General features: G+C 37.9%; 1 protein-coding gene across 6 annotated transcripts in view; it reads left to right on the top strand.

The window, feature by feature from the left end:
• ADGRG6 (adhesion G protein-coupled receptor G6) overlaps positions 1–20,342 on the top strand; it is a 105,964-nt gene that overhangs the window by 40,002 nt on the left and 45,620 nt on the right. For 5 of the 6 annotated variants that reach the window (XM_064649298.1, XM_064649297.1, XM_064649295.1 and 2 more), the window contains exons 3-6: positions 817–1,158; positions 6,349–6,969; positions 11,975–12,043; positions 15,072–15,155. In XM_064649298.1, the coding sequence (XP_064505368.1) occupies positions 817–1,158; positions 6,349–6,969; positions 11,975–12,043; positions 15,072–15,155 (1,116 nt within the window). The remainder of the gene's footprint in view (positions 1–816; positions 1,159–6,348; positions 6,970–11,974; positions 12,044–15,071; positions 15,156–20,342) is intronic. The other variant, XM_064649296.1, reaches the window with a different exon arrangement.

The raw sequence follows: 20,342 nt of genomic DNA, 5'->3' as shown, positions 1-20,342 counted from the left end.
AGGAAGTTTATGGTAATTATATCATATATTATGCTAAGTAAATATATGATAAATGAGAAAATGTAAACGAAACAAGAAACGCAACCCTGGGGGCTAACTGGGCTTGCAATTCTCGTGGATGAGCACAGCAGGTGAGCAAAGGAGTATGAGGAATACAATAAGAATTTCTTAAAGCCTGACTGCCACAAAAATGTCAATGGAGCTGATTCAGCATGGGGAGAACACAGTAATTTACTGTTGATTCAAAAGCCAGTAGCTTACTGCTACTCTTCTGGGTGATGTGGAATGCATTAGCTGGAAATGCAGATGACTAACCTTCAGGAGCTGCCACTTCTGCTGCTCTTCAACCCGTCTCATGCTGCTGGGGACACTTCTCTGGAAACAGTGGCATGGCATAGAGCTGCTGGGACAGCCACCAGTCAGCGTCAGACCAGCAGTCAAAAAATGAAATTGTACCAGTCATCTTTCTTGAAGTAGCAGTTTCAGAATTTGCCTTTCTGAATTCAAAAAGACTGCATTCGCTTTGCCTTTATCAGGCCAATATTAATGGCAAATATATATAATGTGCACAAAATAATATTTAGCAGTATAATTTATATTTCTTTGCTGTAAGATTTCTTATATAAAATACTCTTTTCCTGTACTATTCCTCCAGCATTTTGCCCACTAGAAACGAGGCCTTTTCCTGCCTTTCTTTCTCCCATCTCTGTTTATATTTTTCTGTATAGAAATACATTTACTTATTGTGTTGGTGATTACTTGCCTTTTAAGTTACCTTTCTGCCTGACCTCCAGCCTTCTCTGTTTTTATTGTCAGCTCATGGATGCTACGACTGTAGGATCGTGCTAACTGACCCCTCTGGAGTTTTCACTTCCCCGTGCTTCCCCAGTGACTATCCCAACAGCCAAGCATGCAAGTGGATCATCCGAGCACCTCATGGATTTATCATACAGCTAACATTTATTGATTTTGACATTGAAGAAGCTCCAGGCTGCATTTATGATTCACTGACATTAGACAATGGAGAAAGTCCAATGAACCTTTGTGGCATCACTGCCAAAGGATTATCCTATAACTCTACTGGGAATGAAATGATTGTGTCATTTAAAAGTGACTTCAGTATCCAAAAGAAAGGTTTTAATGCCAGTTATGTACGAAGTAAGTAAAACCAAAGCATTTCATCCCTTTATAGATGTTAGAAGGAAATGTCCTATAAGGATTAGAATGACAATTCCCAAAGGAATCAAGTCCTCCATGAGAAGGGAAAGGATGGGGGGACTGCAGGGTTCTCTTGTATGTTTTTTTAACTAATTTATTTTTCTTTGAATCAAAATTATTTTATTCTGACACATGACAGGAAATGTGTTAGAAAAACTTTTCACATGCAAAGATTTTAGGCCTAACAGTTCCTGCCTCTACCAATTTATGCGGGCAGATTTGAAAGCAGGATGCATGTCCTTCAGGTCAGCGTACCTGCAGAGGACATAGGAACCTAAAGACAGCATGACAGGGAACTTAGCTGAGATAGAAACAACACCAGCCCAGACCTCTGGCCCAGTGAAATGACCAGTGGTAGGGAGGAGTTTGTACAGAAAGTAGAACTTCTCAGAGTTTGTCCAGTCTGTGGAACGAACTTCCAGGAATGAACCGACGTTGCAAATGGCTACCTTTTGTTCCAGTTCCTTGATATTTCTTTCCCTTCCTTAGACACATAACAGTGGTTTTAAAGGTTTTAAAAAGCCTAAAACTGCAAAAAACAAGACACTCCTGCTTTTTCTCCTAGAAGGGTGCAAATAGCTTCTTATTGGTGTTTGTTTTTTTATTTAAAGCGTTAATTAGAAGTTGCATGATGTTAAATGGAGGTCATTAGGATGATCACTGCCAGGCCCCATATGCGGCTCACTGTTCATTCCACTTCTTTAGTTTCCAATTGCATTCTCTCAGTAGGCTTTCTTTTTGTAGAAGTTGCACACCTTAAACTGAACACTAGTACTGCATTGAGCATTTACATTATTGTAGCACACTTATGTTCTGCGGATTGGCTGGCTGCCTTAAAATCACAGAGCAGGGAGGCTTGGCAGCTCTGTCTTCAGTCACAAGCACATCTTCCTTTATTTGAATTTTAAAAATATTTATTACACGTCATATATTTTAAAATAATTAAGATAGTAACTCCCAGGAACGATAAGACAAAAGTAGGCCTGATTTTGACAGCAAAATTTGTGTGCAGTTCTTAAAATTAAAAAGGTAACATCACAGAGGAGCTGACAATATCTCTTTCTATCGAGGTCCTTTCATGCTGACAAAATGAATGTAGTAATAATTCTAGAAGCATTGGTTTTCTTCTGAAAGTGGAAGCAAATTTTCTGAAAGGTTTCTCTATTTGAAAATAGCAGCTCTTGCTGTGTTGTAAGAAGTTGTAAAATCAAGTGATCATAAAAATTATTTGCAGTCAGATTATTCAAATGATTTATTTCTTTATTCCTCTTTAATATTTTAATGTTTAATTATCACTGTAAGGGTAAGATGACTTACAATTGGAATTTAAAGATGCAATGTTGCCCTCAGCTGTGTTTAATGAGGAAGAGAGAAAAGGTCCACAGACATAGTCAGAGAGCCCTTTGTGTATATATACCTAGAGGTAATGTATTTTTATGAAAGCAAAAATATTACCTCTATGCCATGTTGGATAGTGCCTTCTGTTCATGGATAGCACCATTAAATAGTCTTGGAAATCCTTTTATTTTGAAAAAGAAGACTATTCCCCAGTGTGAATAAAAGTGTCGGAGACCTTCACCAGTGACTTGTATTTCAATGTTTCATATATATTGGTTCAGAAGGTCTGTGTTAAGGCTTTTTGTTAAGCATCTAGACTGAGGCCAATGAATTTGGCTTCATTACTCCAAATGTGTAACTTTCACCTGACATCTTGATTTTGGCCGTGGATGCTGGGAGAGCTGGCCACATGCTTCTAGGGCAAATTAAAACTGTATTCTGCTTATTGCCCACAGTTGTGCAATTATGTTAGTTTCAGAAGGTTGTTACAGACAAAGATCATAGTGACATTTAACCTGGAAATGGATACAGAAAATGGGCTTGGTAAAGGTATTATAATGTACCACTTGCTTTTCAAGTTATAAAAGCAAGTGGACAATAGGACATCAGCACGCACACACATTGAAATTACAACTCATCCTCATTGCAGATGTCAATGAGTTTTGGGAGGGAAGTAGATTGGGAATAGAACAGCTTTTCTGTGACAGCTCAGTGTTATGTAAGAACAAACAAGTTTCAAAATGAGTTTTGCAAAGTGTGTTCTGTTATCCATAGCAAGTTGGTAAACAAATGCAGCTTTGCCAGTCTTAGGGAAATTAATGTCTATTTACACCAGCTGAAGAGCTGGCATGGTAAATAATTTTCTAGTAATAGTTAACTGCATAAGTAATAGCTCCACTAGTCAGTAAAAGTCACTCAATTGCCAAAAGGGGAGGACAGAGAGCCAAGAGATGGCTGTTAGTACAAAAATGCTTGAGACAATGTCAAATTAGCATATTATTGAGTAGTACTGCAGTAGCTCAGATTAATAGCACAATTCACTGAGGTAGTAATAAGACACTCTCAAACCGGCACTTGGTATGTAGACTTTTGTAGATCTCATTGAAGTTTGACACATTTCTTCAGCATCAGTGACAGGGCAGACAAAGGCATCAGTCAAGCACTGAACCGTGGTGAAAAGCCCATCAGCTGACAGGAAAGCAGTTTTCCCTGCAAGGGATGGTAAAATGCAGTCTAGGGACTCCTGGCTTGCTTATGCATAAAGGGGTGTATGAGATGTGAGATAGTGAGATGCAAGTAAATTTTTTTGTACCTTCTTCATGAGAAAATCGCAGTATGTCAGAAAAGCCCATGTCCATTGTAATCCAGTTGTCTTCCTAAGAGAAACAATTTAACATCATTCTGAATGTAGTATAAACACTTGGATGAATATTCCAAGAATATATGTATATTCTTCCTCAAAGAATAAGCAGTTTCTCCAGTACTAGCATCTGAAATTCGTCAGTGTGATGACTGAGTGTGCAACAGCAATCGGGAAAGACACCTGCACGGGATTCTGTTTTCTTCATGGGGACAAAATGCTTCTCTGTTTTGCACTTTCATACAGCAAAGTTGAGGAGAATTCTTCAGTATGGGAGCAATGTCCTCTCTGTTTATTTCTCTTTCTATACTGTTTAAATTTGACCAAGTGGTCCACAACTTTCCTGACCACCCTAACACAGGCTGAATAGTGCTCATATGAATAAGCTTTCTTCTTTTCCAAGTCGTGAATCCTTATACTTCTTCTGGAACACTTTCCATGTTACGTAAAGGAGCTTACAGTATAATTACCCCACTAAAAAAATGCCCCTGTTTTCAATGGAGAGTTGAACACATTTTCTATCTATAAAATTGTTACAACATACTTTTTCCCTTGGGAAGAAAAATAAATCTATGAAGTAAATCCAGTAACTATAAAAGCCCAGTATTTTTCTCTCTTCCCTCCCGTTCTGCAGTTGGTGGGTTGGCGGATAGTGAGCAATGCTTTATGTTCTTTTAGTATGTAATATATTGGTCAAATTATGTCCTTGTGTATATCCAAATATGGTAGTTTAGAGCTCAGTCTTTGCAAGCAGCTGTGTCTTGGTTGGCAAAAGGAACTTGCAGTACCACAGACGACACAGAATCCTTATACCCCATATATCTGCATCTTTTCCCAAGTATGATGTGACAGTCACCCTTCCCTACTGTCTCACCCTCTCATATTAAAAAGGTTTTTATTTCATTCTGAGAAGACAAAAGTTGTAGTAATAAGTGTAAGAGTTGTGACATCACTGAAAAATCCCAGAGGAGTCTAGGAATTAGCTACTGTGGCAGTTATCCTTCAGGTGCAGCAAGAAACAGTTTCACTTCCAGCATATTTGCTGTGAAAATGTGTAAGAGGTAGCAAACATTTGCTGGAGATATGGTCTGACAAAGAACTGTGGAGCCAGAAGTAAAACCAGGAGCTGCTGCAATCTGATCTTGACTGCCTGTGCATGTCTGATAGCCAGAAACTTAATTCTGTGGGGAAATTTGCTGGAAGAATTTTGCTGCCATAAATGTGCCAATAAAACTGAGCATATCGACATTTTGTTTTGAAAACTAATGTTCTCCAAAATAGAGTGAACAGAATTGTCATTAATGTGCTCATGGAGAAAAAGCACATGTCATGGGATATGTCTTCTCACATTTGGTGACTGTCATTTTGTCCATGAAAGTGAGAATACTTAATAACAGAGAGAGCAATTTTGCCAAAGCCTAAATACCTTTACAGCAGTACATAATTTACAGGAGGACTAGACATTTCTAGACACTTGTGCAAAATCCAAAACTGCTGACCCAACTGTTAGCAAATAGTGAGCAGCTTAGATATAAATATTCATGAACACGCTATTGCAGTATTCAACCAGAAAGCTGCTAGGGACAAAATGAGAAGATGCCTAATGCTTTGCAGAAAGCCAGTAGCTGAATTCAGAAACAAAAAGCTTCAGTTTGCCAAGGAATGTAATGGCAGCTTTCTTCTATTGTGATAATTAAAAGAAGCAAGGCCTGAACTTCACTGGTGTAATATAGTCATGCAGACAAGTAATCAAAATAATATATCTTAAAAGCAAGTCATACTGTGTTTTTCAGATAACTGGTTTACTCCATTGCCTAGTGCATCCTTAGTCAATGAATGAGTAGTAATTTTTATAAAGTGAGCTGAGGCAGAATTGGAAATTAGCAAGTAATATGTCCTAATATTGCTCTTAATGCAACGTAGGGGCTTGTTAGCTGTTACACAGCATTTTCTGTGCCATTGAAAGGATCTCTGCATATTTTCAGCAGAGTGTACTCCTAAGTCTAATTCCCCTTGTTGTGTGCTATTGATATATTACTGTGGCAGTTTGAGCCACACCCCCAGAGGGGGAGAGAGGGAGCCCAGCCGCCCCCTGGCCTTTTCCACCTACATGCAGCAGACACCAACAGCCAAAACAACAAGACTGCACTGCCAACCATTTCCGGTGCTGTGATATATGATTTTGAGCAGAAGCGAACAACATGAGTGGTGATTGGCTCTCCAGGGAACACTGCCCTGGCACCCAATCACCTCTGAGCCCCCCCCAGCCTCGCAGGGGGGCCAATTTCAAACTATGACAATTACAGTGATAAATACCACCTAATGAATGTTTGATTTAATGAATCTTACTTTGAACCCCGCTGCCAGTCTGCCTATATTTCTATATGATGAAATTTTTTTTTGTTAATTTACTCATCTGCTCTTGTTTCTAGTCGCTGTGTCTCTGAGGAATCAGAAAGTCATCATTCCCCAGGTTCCCGACATAGATGCTGTGTCTGTGGCAGAGACTGTCTCAGTGCCAGATCTTAGCCAGTTTACACTGTGCTTCGAAGCAACCAAAGGCAACAGTGATGACAATGACGACTGGAAGGTTTTCTCCTACACTAATGCCTTGTCGACAGAATTCTTCAGCTTCGGAAAGACCACAAAAGGCCATTTTATGTCCATCTCAGGCACACAGTGCATCCTTGAGAATGCATTGCCCCGACATGCAGAGTTTTTCACAGGAACCTTTCAACAGCTCTGTGTTGTATGGGACAGATTCTCAGAGACTATAGGTATATATGCCAAAAGCACCTATCATACAGTGCATTGTCCAGGTATCTTTGACAAAGTTATCCCTGGAAATGGGAGGCTGGTGCTGGGCTCTAACAGCAATGAAATGAGCTCTCTAAATGGAGACATTTACAACTTCCGCCTCTGGAATTTCACCATGAATGCACAAATGCTGGCCAACCTCAGCTGCGATGTGAAAGGAAACATTGTAGACTGGGAAAATGAATTCTGGAGTATTCCAACTTCAGCACTGAAAGCAGAAAACAATTTGAGTTGTGGTGAGTATGCCTTGCCAAGACTTTTTTGCTTATTTTCCCCCCACACTTCTGCATTGTGCTGAACATATCGTATACCAAGATGGAAAAAGATGAGAGTGTTCCTGTGAAAGTAAAATAGCTAGGTCTTACCTTTCTTAGACTTTAGCTCAACTCTTACCAACACAGAGGCTTTGAAAGGTATAGAGTTGATTCCTTAAAGGAAAAGAACAAGTCCCCTAAGTATATTGAGTTGCTGCTTGAAATGGTCTGCAGATCAAAGTTTTTCCCAAACACTCCTTATTGGCTCATGCAAAAGGGGGATAACTGCAACTACCTGCTAGCCCCAAGTAAGATTACAGTGGTCTCTGGAGAAAAAAAAATAAAGTATGTTAACTAACTAATTACTAAATATTTTTGTACCTGCCCTTTCACCCTTTGATTAGCCAGGGGAGCGCTTGGTAGCCTTCTGCTGAGTGTACAAAGCCAGCAAAATCAGTGACAAAATGACAATTCATATGAGACAGGAAAGTAGGAGAAAATATTAAATTAGAGGAGGCAGACAGGAAGGAAGAGTTTTAGATCAAAATCATCAGATTTTGTCTCCCTGATGATGTATTATCAGTCCTTCTTTTAATTGGTAATTACTGAAGGTCTTTTTTCCTGTAGATTACTCTAGAAGATAAATTTCAATACATTGTCCAACCTGTTCTCATTTCATGGCTCAGACACTTGATTCTCATGAGTGTCCAGATGTATTTTTTGTATATGTCTATATTTTTACAGCTGGTTGGCAGTTTTCTGCTGAAATGAAAAAAAAAAAATCAAAGCTGAAAACTCTTTGTCACTTTAGAAGAATAATAATAAAAACCAATAAGTAATAAATAATTTAATAATAATAATAATTTTTAAAGAATGTTTTGCTTAATAGCTTTGGGGATATTTAGATAATTATAAAACGCACAATGGAAAATCTGAACTATGGCCAGGGACAGCCTATACACATACATATGATGCTTGTAAAATGAGCTGCTGTCAAACTGCATGTCCACAGAGTTTAAGCTCTCCAATAATAATGAATACATGTTGACAAAAACAAAAGCAAAAAAATCAAAGAAAATGGTTACAGATATTGCTTCTTTCTAAACCACGTGGGGTCTCTTCACGTCTAATGTCCTCTCCAATTTTGCCTTCTTGCTCCTCTGACACCTTATTACTTACTGGTTTAAACACAGTTTAAGTAGTGTCAATATAAACATCTCCTGACAGAGCATCTGTCAGCACTAAGAGAGTCATTAGTTTAGAACAGAAGCTGGCACCACTAAGACATGCTAGTTTCTGTATCTAATAGTTCATAAGGGATTAAGGTGGCTAAAAAAGCTATCTTGCTTGCTTTATTTTACTCAAAGTGTGAGACACAATCACAGCTAGACCCACTGAGACAGATCTCAGCGTGCCTCTGCTAAAAAAGGTTAAGCAACACTTCTATAAAACCAGAAGCAACTGGATACTTTCACCTTTCTACCAGAACAAAGAAAAGACTGATCTGACTATGGCTGATAAAGGTGTTCTGGACAAGAAAGTTGTTTCTATTTCATCAGTATGAACTGATCTCATAGCAAATAACCTTCCAAAAAATCTTACTCTTCTTACACTGTTATACCATGATGACTACCATAACACTTTTACCAAACAACCTACCAAAACCTCTTTAAAAGCTGCAGTCTCATTTAATTTTGACTGAAGTAGGGGTCTTGTTCTTCTTTCTGTTAAAGACTGTACAGTCCTGTAACACAAATGTAGTATCACAGCTGTGGTAATAGAAACAGTAGACTTACTTTCATTGCACAGCTTTATTCCTTGGGATATCAGTGTCCAGCAGAGCACTGTTTTAGAAAAAGTATATTAGTGTTCCTACTTTAGGCCCAGGAGTCTATACAGGTCACTTAAAATGTATCTACGTATAAGCATTGTTATTTCCTCTAAATCAGCCTATGAGAAAACTAACTCATTAGTAAGTGTTTTTCTTTCTTAGGTGTTAAATCACCCTCTGTGATAAAGGCTTTCCTGAGCCAGAGTATTTCCTAAAAGAAAATACTGGATGCAATACCATTTCAAAGATGGTTACTAATCCCAGTGATTAAATTGTTAGAATTTTCTTCCCTTCCTCTCCTTGAGTAAAAGCCTTCTTTGTAAAATCATCCTTCAACAGGAGAGTTGATGAGTCAGACTATCAACCATGAATAAACCACTAACATTGGACAGCTGACTCTGATTAGGCTTCATTTAACAGCAATGGAAGGATTTATGCAGAAAAGGGGTTTTCACACAGCTCCAATAATGCTTCACCAGGAAGCAGCATGTCACTTTAAAAAAAAGCAAGCCAAGCATTTAGCCGTGATCTCAACGTATCTGTGCCTGAACAGTGCTTATGTTTATCAAGGGGTATTATATTCAGGGTTTTTCAGACAAAGCTTTTACAAGTAGGTTTGTGGAGCTTGAAAACACTGGCAGATTGTTTCAGATAGTCTTTTCCTAGTTTTACCTTTTACTAGTTTATTCCCTAGACTAATGTTTTCACAGCTGTGCAGTCATGGTGGGGTGCTTGTGTAGGACTTGACAGAATTCTGTTTTTATTGCCATACCTTTGCACAGATTGCATTTAAAGGTATACATACACAGCCTGGGTATCTGAACTAATTTTAAAACAAGTAGCCTAGGTAATGATAGCACTTTATTGCTACTGAACACTGGTTCAGAGTTCAGTGCAGGCAAATTGAGGAGTGTTTAAACAACTTCTGGTTCTGATTTTGAAGTCTGAATTGGCTACACCTATAGCAGGATATGATCTACTCGGTTTAAGGATAATGTGGCAGCATGTGTCTCCATGCCTGCAATTGCATTTGTTTTATGTGCATTTTATATGAGTCCTTCATTCCCAAAGGCCAAAGGAATTCTTAATTTCACTGTCAGATTTAACTCAGTGTGGGATGTTTCTGCCTTAGGCAGCTGGACAATTTTTCAGGCAGAGATAATTGCCCTCAGTACTGTTTATGAACAGTGGAATCAAAAAGGCTATTCCACAGGTCAGTGCATCTCATACTGGAGAAGATGTCTTAGTGAAGTCAGAAGTTTTTTTGCTGTAGGAGTGCTTGTTCCTCTCCACTGACTATGAAGAAAGTCTATTATGACAAGCAGATATGGATGTCTGAGTCAGACATTTGGAGTGAGATGTGTCACACAATTGCCTGTAATACAAGTCCATGGGGTCATAAGTCCTGTTGGCAAACCTGCTTCAGCGTGGGCTTCTGTCTCCGTGGGTCCACAGATCCCTCCAGGAGACTTCTCTAGCATGGGCTTCCCGTGGGGTCACAGCCTCCTTCAGGAATCCACCTCCTCCAGCGTGGGGTCCTCCATGGTCTGCAGGTCGATATCTGTTCCACTGTGGACCTCCATGGGCTACAGGGAGACAGCCTGCCTCACCATGGGCTGCACCATGGGCTCTGGTCCAGCACCTGGAGCACCTCCTCCCACTCCTTTTTAACTGACCTTGGTGTCTGCGGGGTTTTGCTCTCACATATTCTCACTCCTCTCTTGGCTGCATTGCTGTTGTCCTGTAACTTTCCCCCTCCTTAAAAATCTGTTATCCCAGAGGCACTACCACTGTTGCTGATGGACTCGGTCTTGGCCAGTGGCAGATCCGTTTTTGGAGCTGAGTGCCATTGTCTCCATTGGACATAGGAGAGACTTCTTGCAGCTTCTCACAGAACCACTCTTGTAGCCCTGCTGCTGCCAAACCCTTGCCATGCAAACTCAATACAACAGTCTTCTGACTTAAATGTTTTGTAAAGTTGGGTTGGATTTGTTTTAGTTTCACCAAATAAAATCGCAGTCTTGTTTTAAATACTAAAGAAAATATGAATGCCTGCAGATTTTCCAACCAACTCTCAGGTCATCGGTCCATGTTACAGAACAGAGATTAAACTTAGAGTATGTTTTGATATTGACTGTTTAATATTAGCATATTTATTTTGGGGGGAAAAAGAAAGCTCATGCAGGATGTAGTGCATTCACTTAGAACATCCTTTCTGGAGTTCATATACCAAGGGAGTGAATTTACCTCTATCTTGCATCACAGGAAATACTTCCTTAGCTATCTTTACAAGCTGCTGGATGGTGGCTGTTGAATTTTATGGAAGGAGACACCCTCATTGAGTTGATATAATTCTGAGGTAGTAAAGCAAAAGCCAAAAGGGCGGCACTCTTAGTAGGTTCACATTTTGCCAGTGCTCTATGGTCTCATTATTTTTAACACAATGTGCAAAGGCAGCTTTGTCTGCAGCTGAACTTCTGGGATACACAAAGTGCAACTAATTCAGTTGCACCGTTTGTTTTTCTGTAGCCATTCTTACGTACCCTGTTTTTGCCTCCAGATCATCGAAGTGTATGCTTGTTGTAATGAACAATTCTGTAGAGATACAGACTTATAACATTATTTGTTTATAAATCATGCATACCAGAATGTTAATCACACCCACACCCTGGGCAAAGAAACAAGTTTAATTACCTTTTATCTGGTTGGTGTCTGTCACAGGGAGATTACTCAGAATTGTGTGGTGGGTAACCTGTGCTATAGTAGCAGAGTGTAGTTGCTCCTCCAAGGCAGGGGTTATTACTCACAAAGATTGCATAAATCCTATGGCCATACTGAACCTTTACTTAAACTCATTTCGCACAGTACATGCAAGCTGCATTCCTTTAATGCGATGTTATTTAGTGAAAGCTAAGAAAACCATGGGAGGATACACAAGTGACTATAACTTGCAAGTCAGCGGGGTTTTCAAGGATCCCGCAGAGGAAACAGAAAATGAAAACACATTAAGTCTTATAGGCAAATGGCAGTGTCAGTTTTGTCACTGAGAGAAATTAGGAAGGGGACTGCACTGAATGATATAATATGTTTTCAGACATGATAGCTTTATGCCCAGTAGTCAACCCTTTCTAAATTATTCGCTTTCTTCTTTTAAAGGCTCATATCTAATTCCCTCTTCTTCAATTGAACCAACCAGTTGTGCAAACCTAGGAAGCCTTTGCCAAGGTAAGAAGCCCAGGTCCTTTTCACAGTTTCATCTTTGGGAAATCCTGAGATTTTTTATTCCACTTCTTTTTTATTATTGTTTCTAAAAGGGTGAGTGGCAATAAAAAATAGCAAGGAAAGGAATTCTTTGGTCTCATCAAGTGTGTGGGTGTCCTGTATGTACAATATGTGGAAAAAATGTGATCGCTCCCATGATAATACATTTTCCAAATAGTCTCCATTATATCAAAACTGCATCAATTGACTGCTTTCATTTCTTTCTGCCCATCTTTTCTTCCTGCGCATTTTGACAGTAAAATATTAACCAGTATAAGAAGTGCGTACATCTGTAAATAAAAAATGAGCAGATGGAAATAAAGGAAGTGGCTCTTGTTCATAGTTTTTTTCAATAAGCTATTTTGAGACTAGATACATTGAGATTAGCAGGCAAAAAAATCAACATTAAACTGCAAAATCCAGTAGCTATTAGTTAATGCAACACATGCTACAGCACTTAGTGAGGATTTAATAGCGTAAAAATCACCACATATAAGAATGCATTAGATGTCTTTAAAGGTCAGCTCAGTTGAATGCAAGGAATTGGTGAACCCTGAAGATTTCCATGTCATGTGAATCAGTGGACATGCAAGGATGGTTAATTTGTTCTGTTCTCCTTAGATGCTGAAGTTCCATAAAAAGTGCTTTACATGAACAACATCAATGCATTTCCACAACACCTTCATGAACACAAACCTGATAACGTGTTGGCCTTTTATGTTAGACTTTAATCACAGCAGCAACTGCACCAAAAATGTCTAGCTCTGTAAACCTTTTCTGGACAAATGGTGGAAGAAGGAGACAGGAGAGAATAAAATATAAGAGGGGAAGAGGAAGTCTGAGAACTCTTTCAAAACCAATATTACAAGTAAATCAGATTAGGTCAAATATAAAAGGGAAGATGTACTCTTCTTGGAAAGCCAGTAAGGGATCTGTGTCAGTCTTTATTTTACTTTTCCCAGATTTTCCTGAGGTAAATTTGGTTCAGGTTCTTGGAGCATAGTGTACTGGTCTCCACAGGGAAAGTGATATGCTGTTAATGTTCATAATCAGATTCAAACAGTAATTTTCAGGCATCATATTCACAAAGCACAGTGTGATGTAAATACTACCACTCAAATACCTTGGTAAATGAGGCATCCACAATTATTCAGTATTAGTCTTTTTATATGTAAAGGGTAATGCAGCCATCATATAAATAACTTTGTATATTCTCTTGGAAGAACTCTGAGTGTTTTCCTATATCAAAGTGGCACGGGATGAAAAGAAGATACTATCATTACGTCAGCTAATATGGCTGCAGAAATGGGCACACTTTCATCAAAACAAACCTGCTTTTCTAAAAGCCTTATCCTTTTTTCCAGCTTTATTAACTTGTCTAGTAGAAGATATTGCCTTTCAAACTTGCCTCTCTTGACTTCCTAGACCATCATATATTCAATAAAGACTGAGTATTTTCACTTTGCTTCTCTAAAAAGTGTTTGGTAAAGTGTCCCTTGTGTTCAGTTCATCACTTTGGAATAAGATGCCATATCAGATTTACCCCGTTCAGCGCCATCATCATTATTGTAATAATCATGGAAATCATAAAAAGATGTCCGTCTATTTCTGTCGACACTGCAGACTTTCTCTAAACTGAGAGGCAAGTTTGGATTCCTTTTTTGTTTGTTTGTTGTATGCTGTGCAATAACACCAGGCAAAAAGTTTGTGGGTGCCAGATCAGCTGCAGTCTGATGAAAGCTGTTTTCTCCGTCATGCTTAGTAAATATTTTCATTCATTAAAAGATGCCTGCTTTGACAGCATTGACTGGAAGATACAATCTATTAGAAGCTTTATAACTTGTTTCTCAGACAATATAGCTCTGAGGTTTCATGAGAGAAGAGCTTTTTTTAGGTGTCGCTTTATATGCTCACTTTCCCAGTTATAACCTGTTTGCTCCAGCGTGCAACTTCTTCTCTTTCCGTAATTGTCTTGTCTCACTGAAACCTTAACATGAACTTACTCCCTAAGTTCTGACTTGAATTTATGACTTTCAGACTCAGAAGGTTAGTTAAATCCACATAACAAAACATAAAAAATTTTTTGTCCAAAATACGATTGTTTAACCTTTCCACGTTGTTTCTTGGTCAAGGTCGTCCAAAGCCATGTAACATTTGGGATTTTACCAGACCAACCTTCAGATTTTAACTAAGAGTTTTCAGGAGAAAAGTAAATGTGTCAGTGAGTGGATCTGCATTCCTTGGGAGTTACTGGACAAAATTAAATTATTTCCCAAATCATTATTTGAAAATTGATTGGCATAATCTTTGAATTCCTCTAGCACGTATACCCACCCAGTCTACTGTGGGGAAAAATTGCAGGTTTTGGCTCCTCCCTCTAATTTTGGAAAGTGTCCAGATGGTTTCCAGAATTGTTTGGAGTGATTCCTATTGGTATCAGTGAGAAAAGTACAGCTGAGCTCCTACGTCAAGCTTTCAAAATATATATTCCTCTTCACCTATTCCAAGTCTGATTTCAGTTCTCTTTATTATTTGGAGCTCGGTGGAGTTAATTAGATGGATGGAGTTAATTAGATGGATGTTTTAGTTTCTCATTTGTTTGTCATATTCAGTCTTTGAGTCGGGACAATGATTCTTTTCACAGGCAATAAGTGCATCTTCAAACTTATTTTCTGGTCTTTGCACAGCTGTTTCGATCTAAAGCTCTCATAAGAGGATTTTGAGTTTATGAAAGCAGTATAGGACTGATCTTGCAAACTTTACACTGGCAAAACTCCCAGTGAAGTCAATGCAAGTGAAGATTGCAGGACTGGGGCCTCAGTTCATATCTATTCATCACTTTGTGCAGAAAAAATAATATGTTTATTTAACATTTATGGCATTGTGTGTAGATGGTTTCATTTTACATGGTCATGCATTGTTCCCATTTTGTCTTACCTTATTAACATTCATATTTCATTCAAGTTCACCTCTTTCTCATCTTTATTACCAGCTACTGTAAATGCTACTACTCCTACACCACCCACTGTCACCACTAACATGCCTGATACTAATAGAAACGATAAGCCAAACAATGGTAAGAAATCCTGTGTTACATTTTTCTTGTACTGTGTGTAAAGCAAATTTGTTGTATTTTAAGGTGTGTTTTTTTCCGACTATCATAATGTCAAGGGTCATGTCTCAATTCTGATCTCATTTATGCTGAAATAAATCAGGACTAACTTCACTGGACCATGTCAGAATGGTGCAAATGAGAACAGAATCAAACTCAGTGTTTGTTTGTATCATGTTTACCTGGCTCTTCTATGAAAGAGGTTAACTTTGTGTCACCCATTGTATTTACCCATGCAAAGAACTACGGAAGGGAGAGGGATTTTTGAAAAGGGTCCGAAAAGAGCTGTGCTGTTGAAATGTTTCAAGGCTGCAGATTGTGTGGCTCCCGCTTGTGCAGCCAGGGTGGTAGTATGCTTGGATTGTCTGTTCCTCACTAGTCAGGCGCAGGAGCCAAGTGGAACCATTCCTATGGAGCAAAGCCACTTCCACTGAGTCAACAGGAATCTTTCCACTGACTTCAAGAAGAACTGGATCAGACTTTACTAGGGAAAATGTTGACAGTATCACATATCGTTTACTTTTCATTTAGAAAGATTAAGGGAAAAAATAAGGTAGTAAATGAGCCTATTATTAGCACAGGATTAAAGCCAGGATTTCTTTTGAGGTTTTCTCAAATTCTATGATATCACTGTCTCCTAAAGACTGAGCATCATTTTGTGAGGTGCTGCTAAAATATTTATTCATTTGTTAAAGATGGTTGTTAAATGTTATTAACAACACAGAGATAGATTTCTGCAATTTTCATCTGAGGCTTAAAGATTTATTTTTTTAAAGATTTATTTTTTCAGTGTGCTCCACAGAAATAAATTAGGATCTGGGTGTTTTTTGTCATTTGGTTTTTAGCTTGTTTGGTTTGGGTTTTTTTTTTCCCAATGCATCAGTTGTTACTGTAGGATTTAAAACTCTTGGAGTATTTTTCCTTTTGGCAGATCATTTATTGTACGTTGGCAATCAGGCAATGCAGTACACAATGTGAAAGAATTTATCTGAATCCAGACTCTTTGGATTTAGTAAGCTGTAAAAGTGAGAAGAAAATATTGAAAATTTCTTGCAAGTTGTGTTTGTTTCCTTTTTGTGGATCCACTCACTCTGTGTTCACCATGAGCAGTTACTCTAATTTTTTTAATGACAGAAGGAATCAAATCTTATTAATGTTAATATGAATAAAAATTGGACAATTAAGTCCTTTCTGTGGCTTTGAAACACCCAGGGCAAAGTAGAAAGACTAAGAAAATAAGCCAAATTCACTTATGGCAGAAGCAAATTGAACTTTCACTCAGCTAACTGGCATCGTTCTCCAGTCAAGTAAGTTGATTTTTAAACCAAGAGCAGACAGCCAAGAACATACACATTACATATATTTTCTTTAATCCATTAACTTTGTGGCTTACTGCACACAGACTTGCTGGAATTCAGCCTTCCTGCTACACTTATCTTCAGAATGAAGAGAAATTCACCTGAATTCTCCCATTCACAACCACGGTGGCAGCAGGAGTCTAAGATAGAAGGGGTCAAAATTATAGGAATTATCTCAACCCCAATTACTTGGCCAGTGAAACAAAGTTTTCACCTCATTTCAGTGAAAACTCAGCAGATGAGAACCCAGTGAGAAAAAATCCATACAGCTTGTTTCTTCCAACTGTGTCTACGTCAGCTGCTTCTGAGATACACAGTGAAATTTTGGCTGCTTTTACAGAAAAAATCAACCTAGACAATACTGTGATGGAACAGTTGCCAAATGAAAATATTTTTAATTATTCTAGAAGTGCACTTCATGGCACTTCTTATGCAGTAGATGCAGTTATAGAGCCTTCTGTGAATGCAGCAGTTCCTCTTCTTCACAGCAGAAGTCCTAATGCAGAGCTAGCATGGACTTTGGCAAATGGACTAGGTCACTCTGACTCTGAGCCAGCGTTCTGCTCTCCTGTTAGCAGCAGCAGTAGCAGCACTGCTTACAAACACAAAAAAGAAATTATTTAGATTTCATCCTCCAACATCAACACAACCAATTTCATGTGTGTCTTGGAGCCTGTGAACTGGTGGAATGAGACCGTATTTCGTCATCACATCACCTCTGACATTCAAGAAGACAGACATCATTCTCCTTCTGGCTTTTCTATATCATCTACACAGGAGATACCACCATTCCAGAAAAATAGGCTGGATTTGCTAGACTTGGCACCTGAAAATTTTTACATGGAAATGATAGAAGGCAATGCTGATAGGAAAACTTTTCTATGTTACCAGCAAACAGTGCATTTCAGTTTAGAAAATCTACGTACATTAAGGAACATCACTCAGAAGGCATTACAAATTTAATCTCTGTAGAGACTCCATGTGCAAACCCAACATACACAAAGTTTATGCCTGACATCCAACTGACAAATTCAGTCCTAGGACCCAGTAGAATGTTGTTATCAAACTGTTTTAGGACAAAACTCCATTGAAAATCAAGTGGACAGTCTGAGATACTCTCTATGGTCACTAGAACATTGACAATAATGAAGACATAGGGAATTTTGCTGTTTTGACACCAACAAACATATTGAGGTTTTCTGAATGGGATTCAGAAGGGGAGGGGTATGGATCCTTCAGCAAGGACAGAGAAGGAATGTCTTCTCTGAATATTGTTACTACTCATGTCTTGGATTTTAAAAATGCTGATTATGAGCATTTTGCAAATCGCTCTTCTATTTTGGAGTCATCCAGAACTGCAGTAATGAATGATGCGATACCTCTACCATTTTCATAGTGGAGTTGTTATTCAGCACAAAGAGACCGTTTTGACAGGCACTCTGACAACAGCTGCTGCAGCAGCCATCCATCACTCTCTCATGCGGTTCCAAACACAAATTTCTTCTATAATATACCATCAGTCATCAGTTTCGGCACATGTTCATTCCTCGGCCAATTTACCATCTGGGACAAGCCAAAACAGCACCGCTTACCCATCACTGAATCAACTTACTAGCTCTGCTGCAGTCCTTTTGTCTTGTTTATGTCTTCTTCACTGATTCTTGCTGCCTGTGTTGACCTGAGGTCACCTACAGTATGTCAAGCTATTAAGTTAGATGTAGAAAAAAACCCACATCATCTTATCTATTAGATATTCAGTTTGTAGAATGAACACAGAAGTAGCTGTCTTTCATCCTTTAGATGTATGTCGATTTAGCATATGAAGATGTTTTGGAATAATAATTTAATTGCAGTAGAAGGGAATTTGTAACATGTTAGTGATAGTACATGTCATTAATGTGATTTCTAGTATTTGTGTACTTCTCTAAAACAGCTCTCATGACACTGTGAGGATAATATATTGGTTGCCATGTATTTTATATAATTTTATGCCATTTAATTGTTTGGGATTGTATGAATGTTTTTTACTTACATGTTTTTTAAGATTTTAATTTCAAAAATCAAAGATTTTTTAAAAAAGGAATATTTAGATAATTTGCCTAACAGAATTTTAAAAAAAATACTGGTATTTCATTGACCTTTATATTTTTGTAGTTGATGGTGGGTGTGGTGAGAATTGATATCCATGCTGTTTTTTTCTCTTTTATTTTCAAATTATCTTTGGCTACTTTTTATCAATTTTGTACCCATATTTTTTTTTTCAGTCAGCATTTTGAGATGGGATTTCCACAGTTTAATGTGGAGAGTGAGAAAAAATTTTTAGTTTTTACTATCAGCCACTGCAGTCTCCTGAGAGTGTTTTAAAATATAGATTTGCTCTTTGTTCTTATTCTCTTTTTTATTAAAACCATGCTTTGGGTCACTATCTGGTGGAGATCTCGAAGGTATTGACTGTTTTGTACTTACTATGTTTGATTTTAAAAATACTTTGCATATTCCTATATTAAAGTGGTTTTGTCCATATGTATAATTATCTGAATAAGGTTGTAATTATACATATGTGTAATTATATGTGTGAGAATATATTAAATGAACACTTTCTGTATGTGTGTATCTGTATAGCACACGTACATTATAGATATAAAATTGTATATGTGTATATACAAAGATATATACATATAAATGAGATCCAGGTCTTGCAAGTGTTTTCAACTTGCGCAAAGTCCAATTTTTTACTTTCAAAGACTTAATTTTTTCCTCTTTTATTTAAATTCAAAACTATCACAGTAATAATATAAAACTAAAACACATTTTCAGATTAAACTGTACATCGAATTTGTGTATCTCCTGAGTTAAGGGAGGAAAAAAAGACATTAAATCAAAAAGCAAGTTCTTTCTATTCATATATAAAATTTAATCATAGCTTACCAAAGAAGGTAACTAGGAAACCATGTTTAGTATTTTATCATAGAGCAATTTTCAGACTAATCTCAGTGTTCATGTGATTAATTCCATATTGATAAGAACGAACAATACTCATGAATAAGATAGTAACCAATGTATGCACAATTAAACTGGAAAACGCTGGCTTCAGATTTTCTTTTCAGATACTTCTGTTTCAAGCTCTTGTACAATAATTATCTATGATGTTGTAAAATTATGACATTTGCTCCACTTAGAATAAAAGATCTTTTATTTAGATTCGGAAAAATAGAGCAGTTCCTTTACAATCAGAGACAGAAAGGGATTTCTGTATAATTATTGTCATGCCCTGTTCTGTCCTGTATACTGTCTCTGTAAGATTTGCAGAGGATTATATGAATACATGTATCTGTGATCAAGACCCACAACTTTGTTTGGTAACAGCCCTGAACCAAGCAATGCCACATGTGCACATATATGCAAGTGAATTCATCCAGAAGTTCTTAAACCCTCCCCCACATCCTGGGAAATTTTGTCCAACTGTGGAGCTTAGAGGCTTTTTAGTAGCTTAATGAAAAAAAAAGTGACTTGTGAGAAGTACAGACTTTTGACACAGAGCATAACCATGAAATAATTTGATGTTATTTGTTAGATGTAAAATCTTGTAATGCTGCCTACCCACTCATGAGCTTAAAGAGAATTTATATTTGCCCAGTGACATTTCAAAACAGCTTTCTGAATATAAAATTGCACCAAGCCAAGTGTTACACATTTTGTGACTGAAAGATGGTTTGTTCAGCTGCCAGTTTTGTAAAGCTAATGTGAGTTCATCTACTCTCTGGCCATCACCAGGCCTGAGAGAAAGACTGTG

The sequence above is a fragment of the Pseudopipra pipra genome, chromosome 3 (assembly GCF_036250125.1).
Source record: "Pseudopipra pipra isolate bDixPip1 chromosome 3, bDixPip1.hap1, whole genome shotgun sequence".
Lineage (NCBI taxonomy): Eukaryota > Metazoa > Chordata > Aves > Passeriformes > Pipridae > Pseudopipra > Pseudopipra pipra.
Note: the sequence above shows the minus strand (reverse complement) of the source record. Positions and strands in the feature narration are given on the sequence as shown.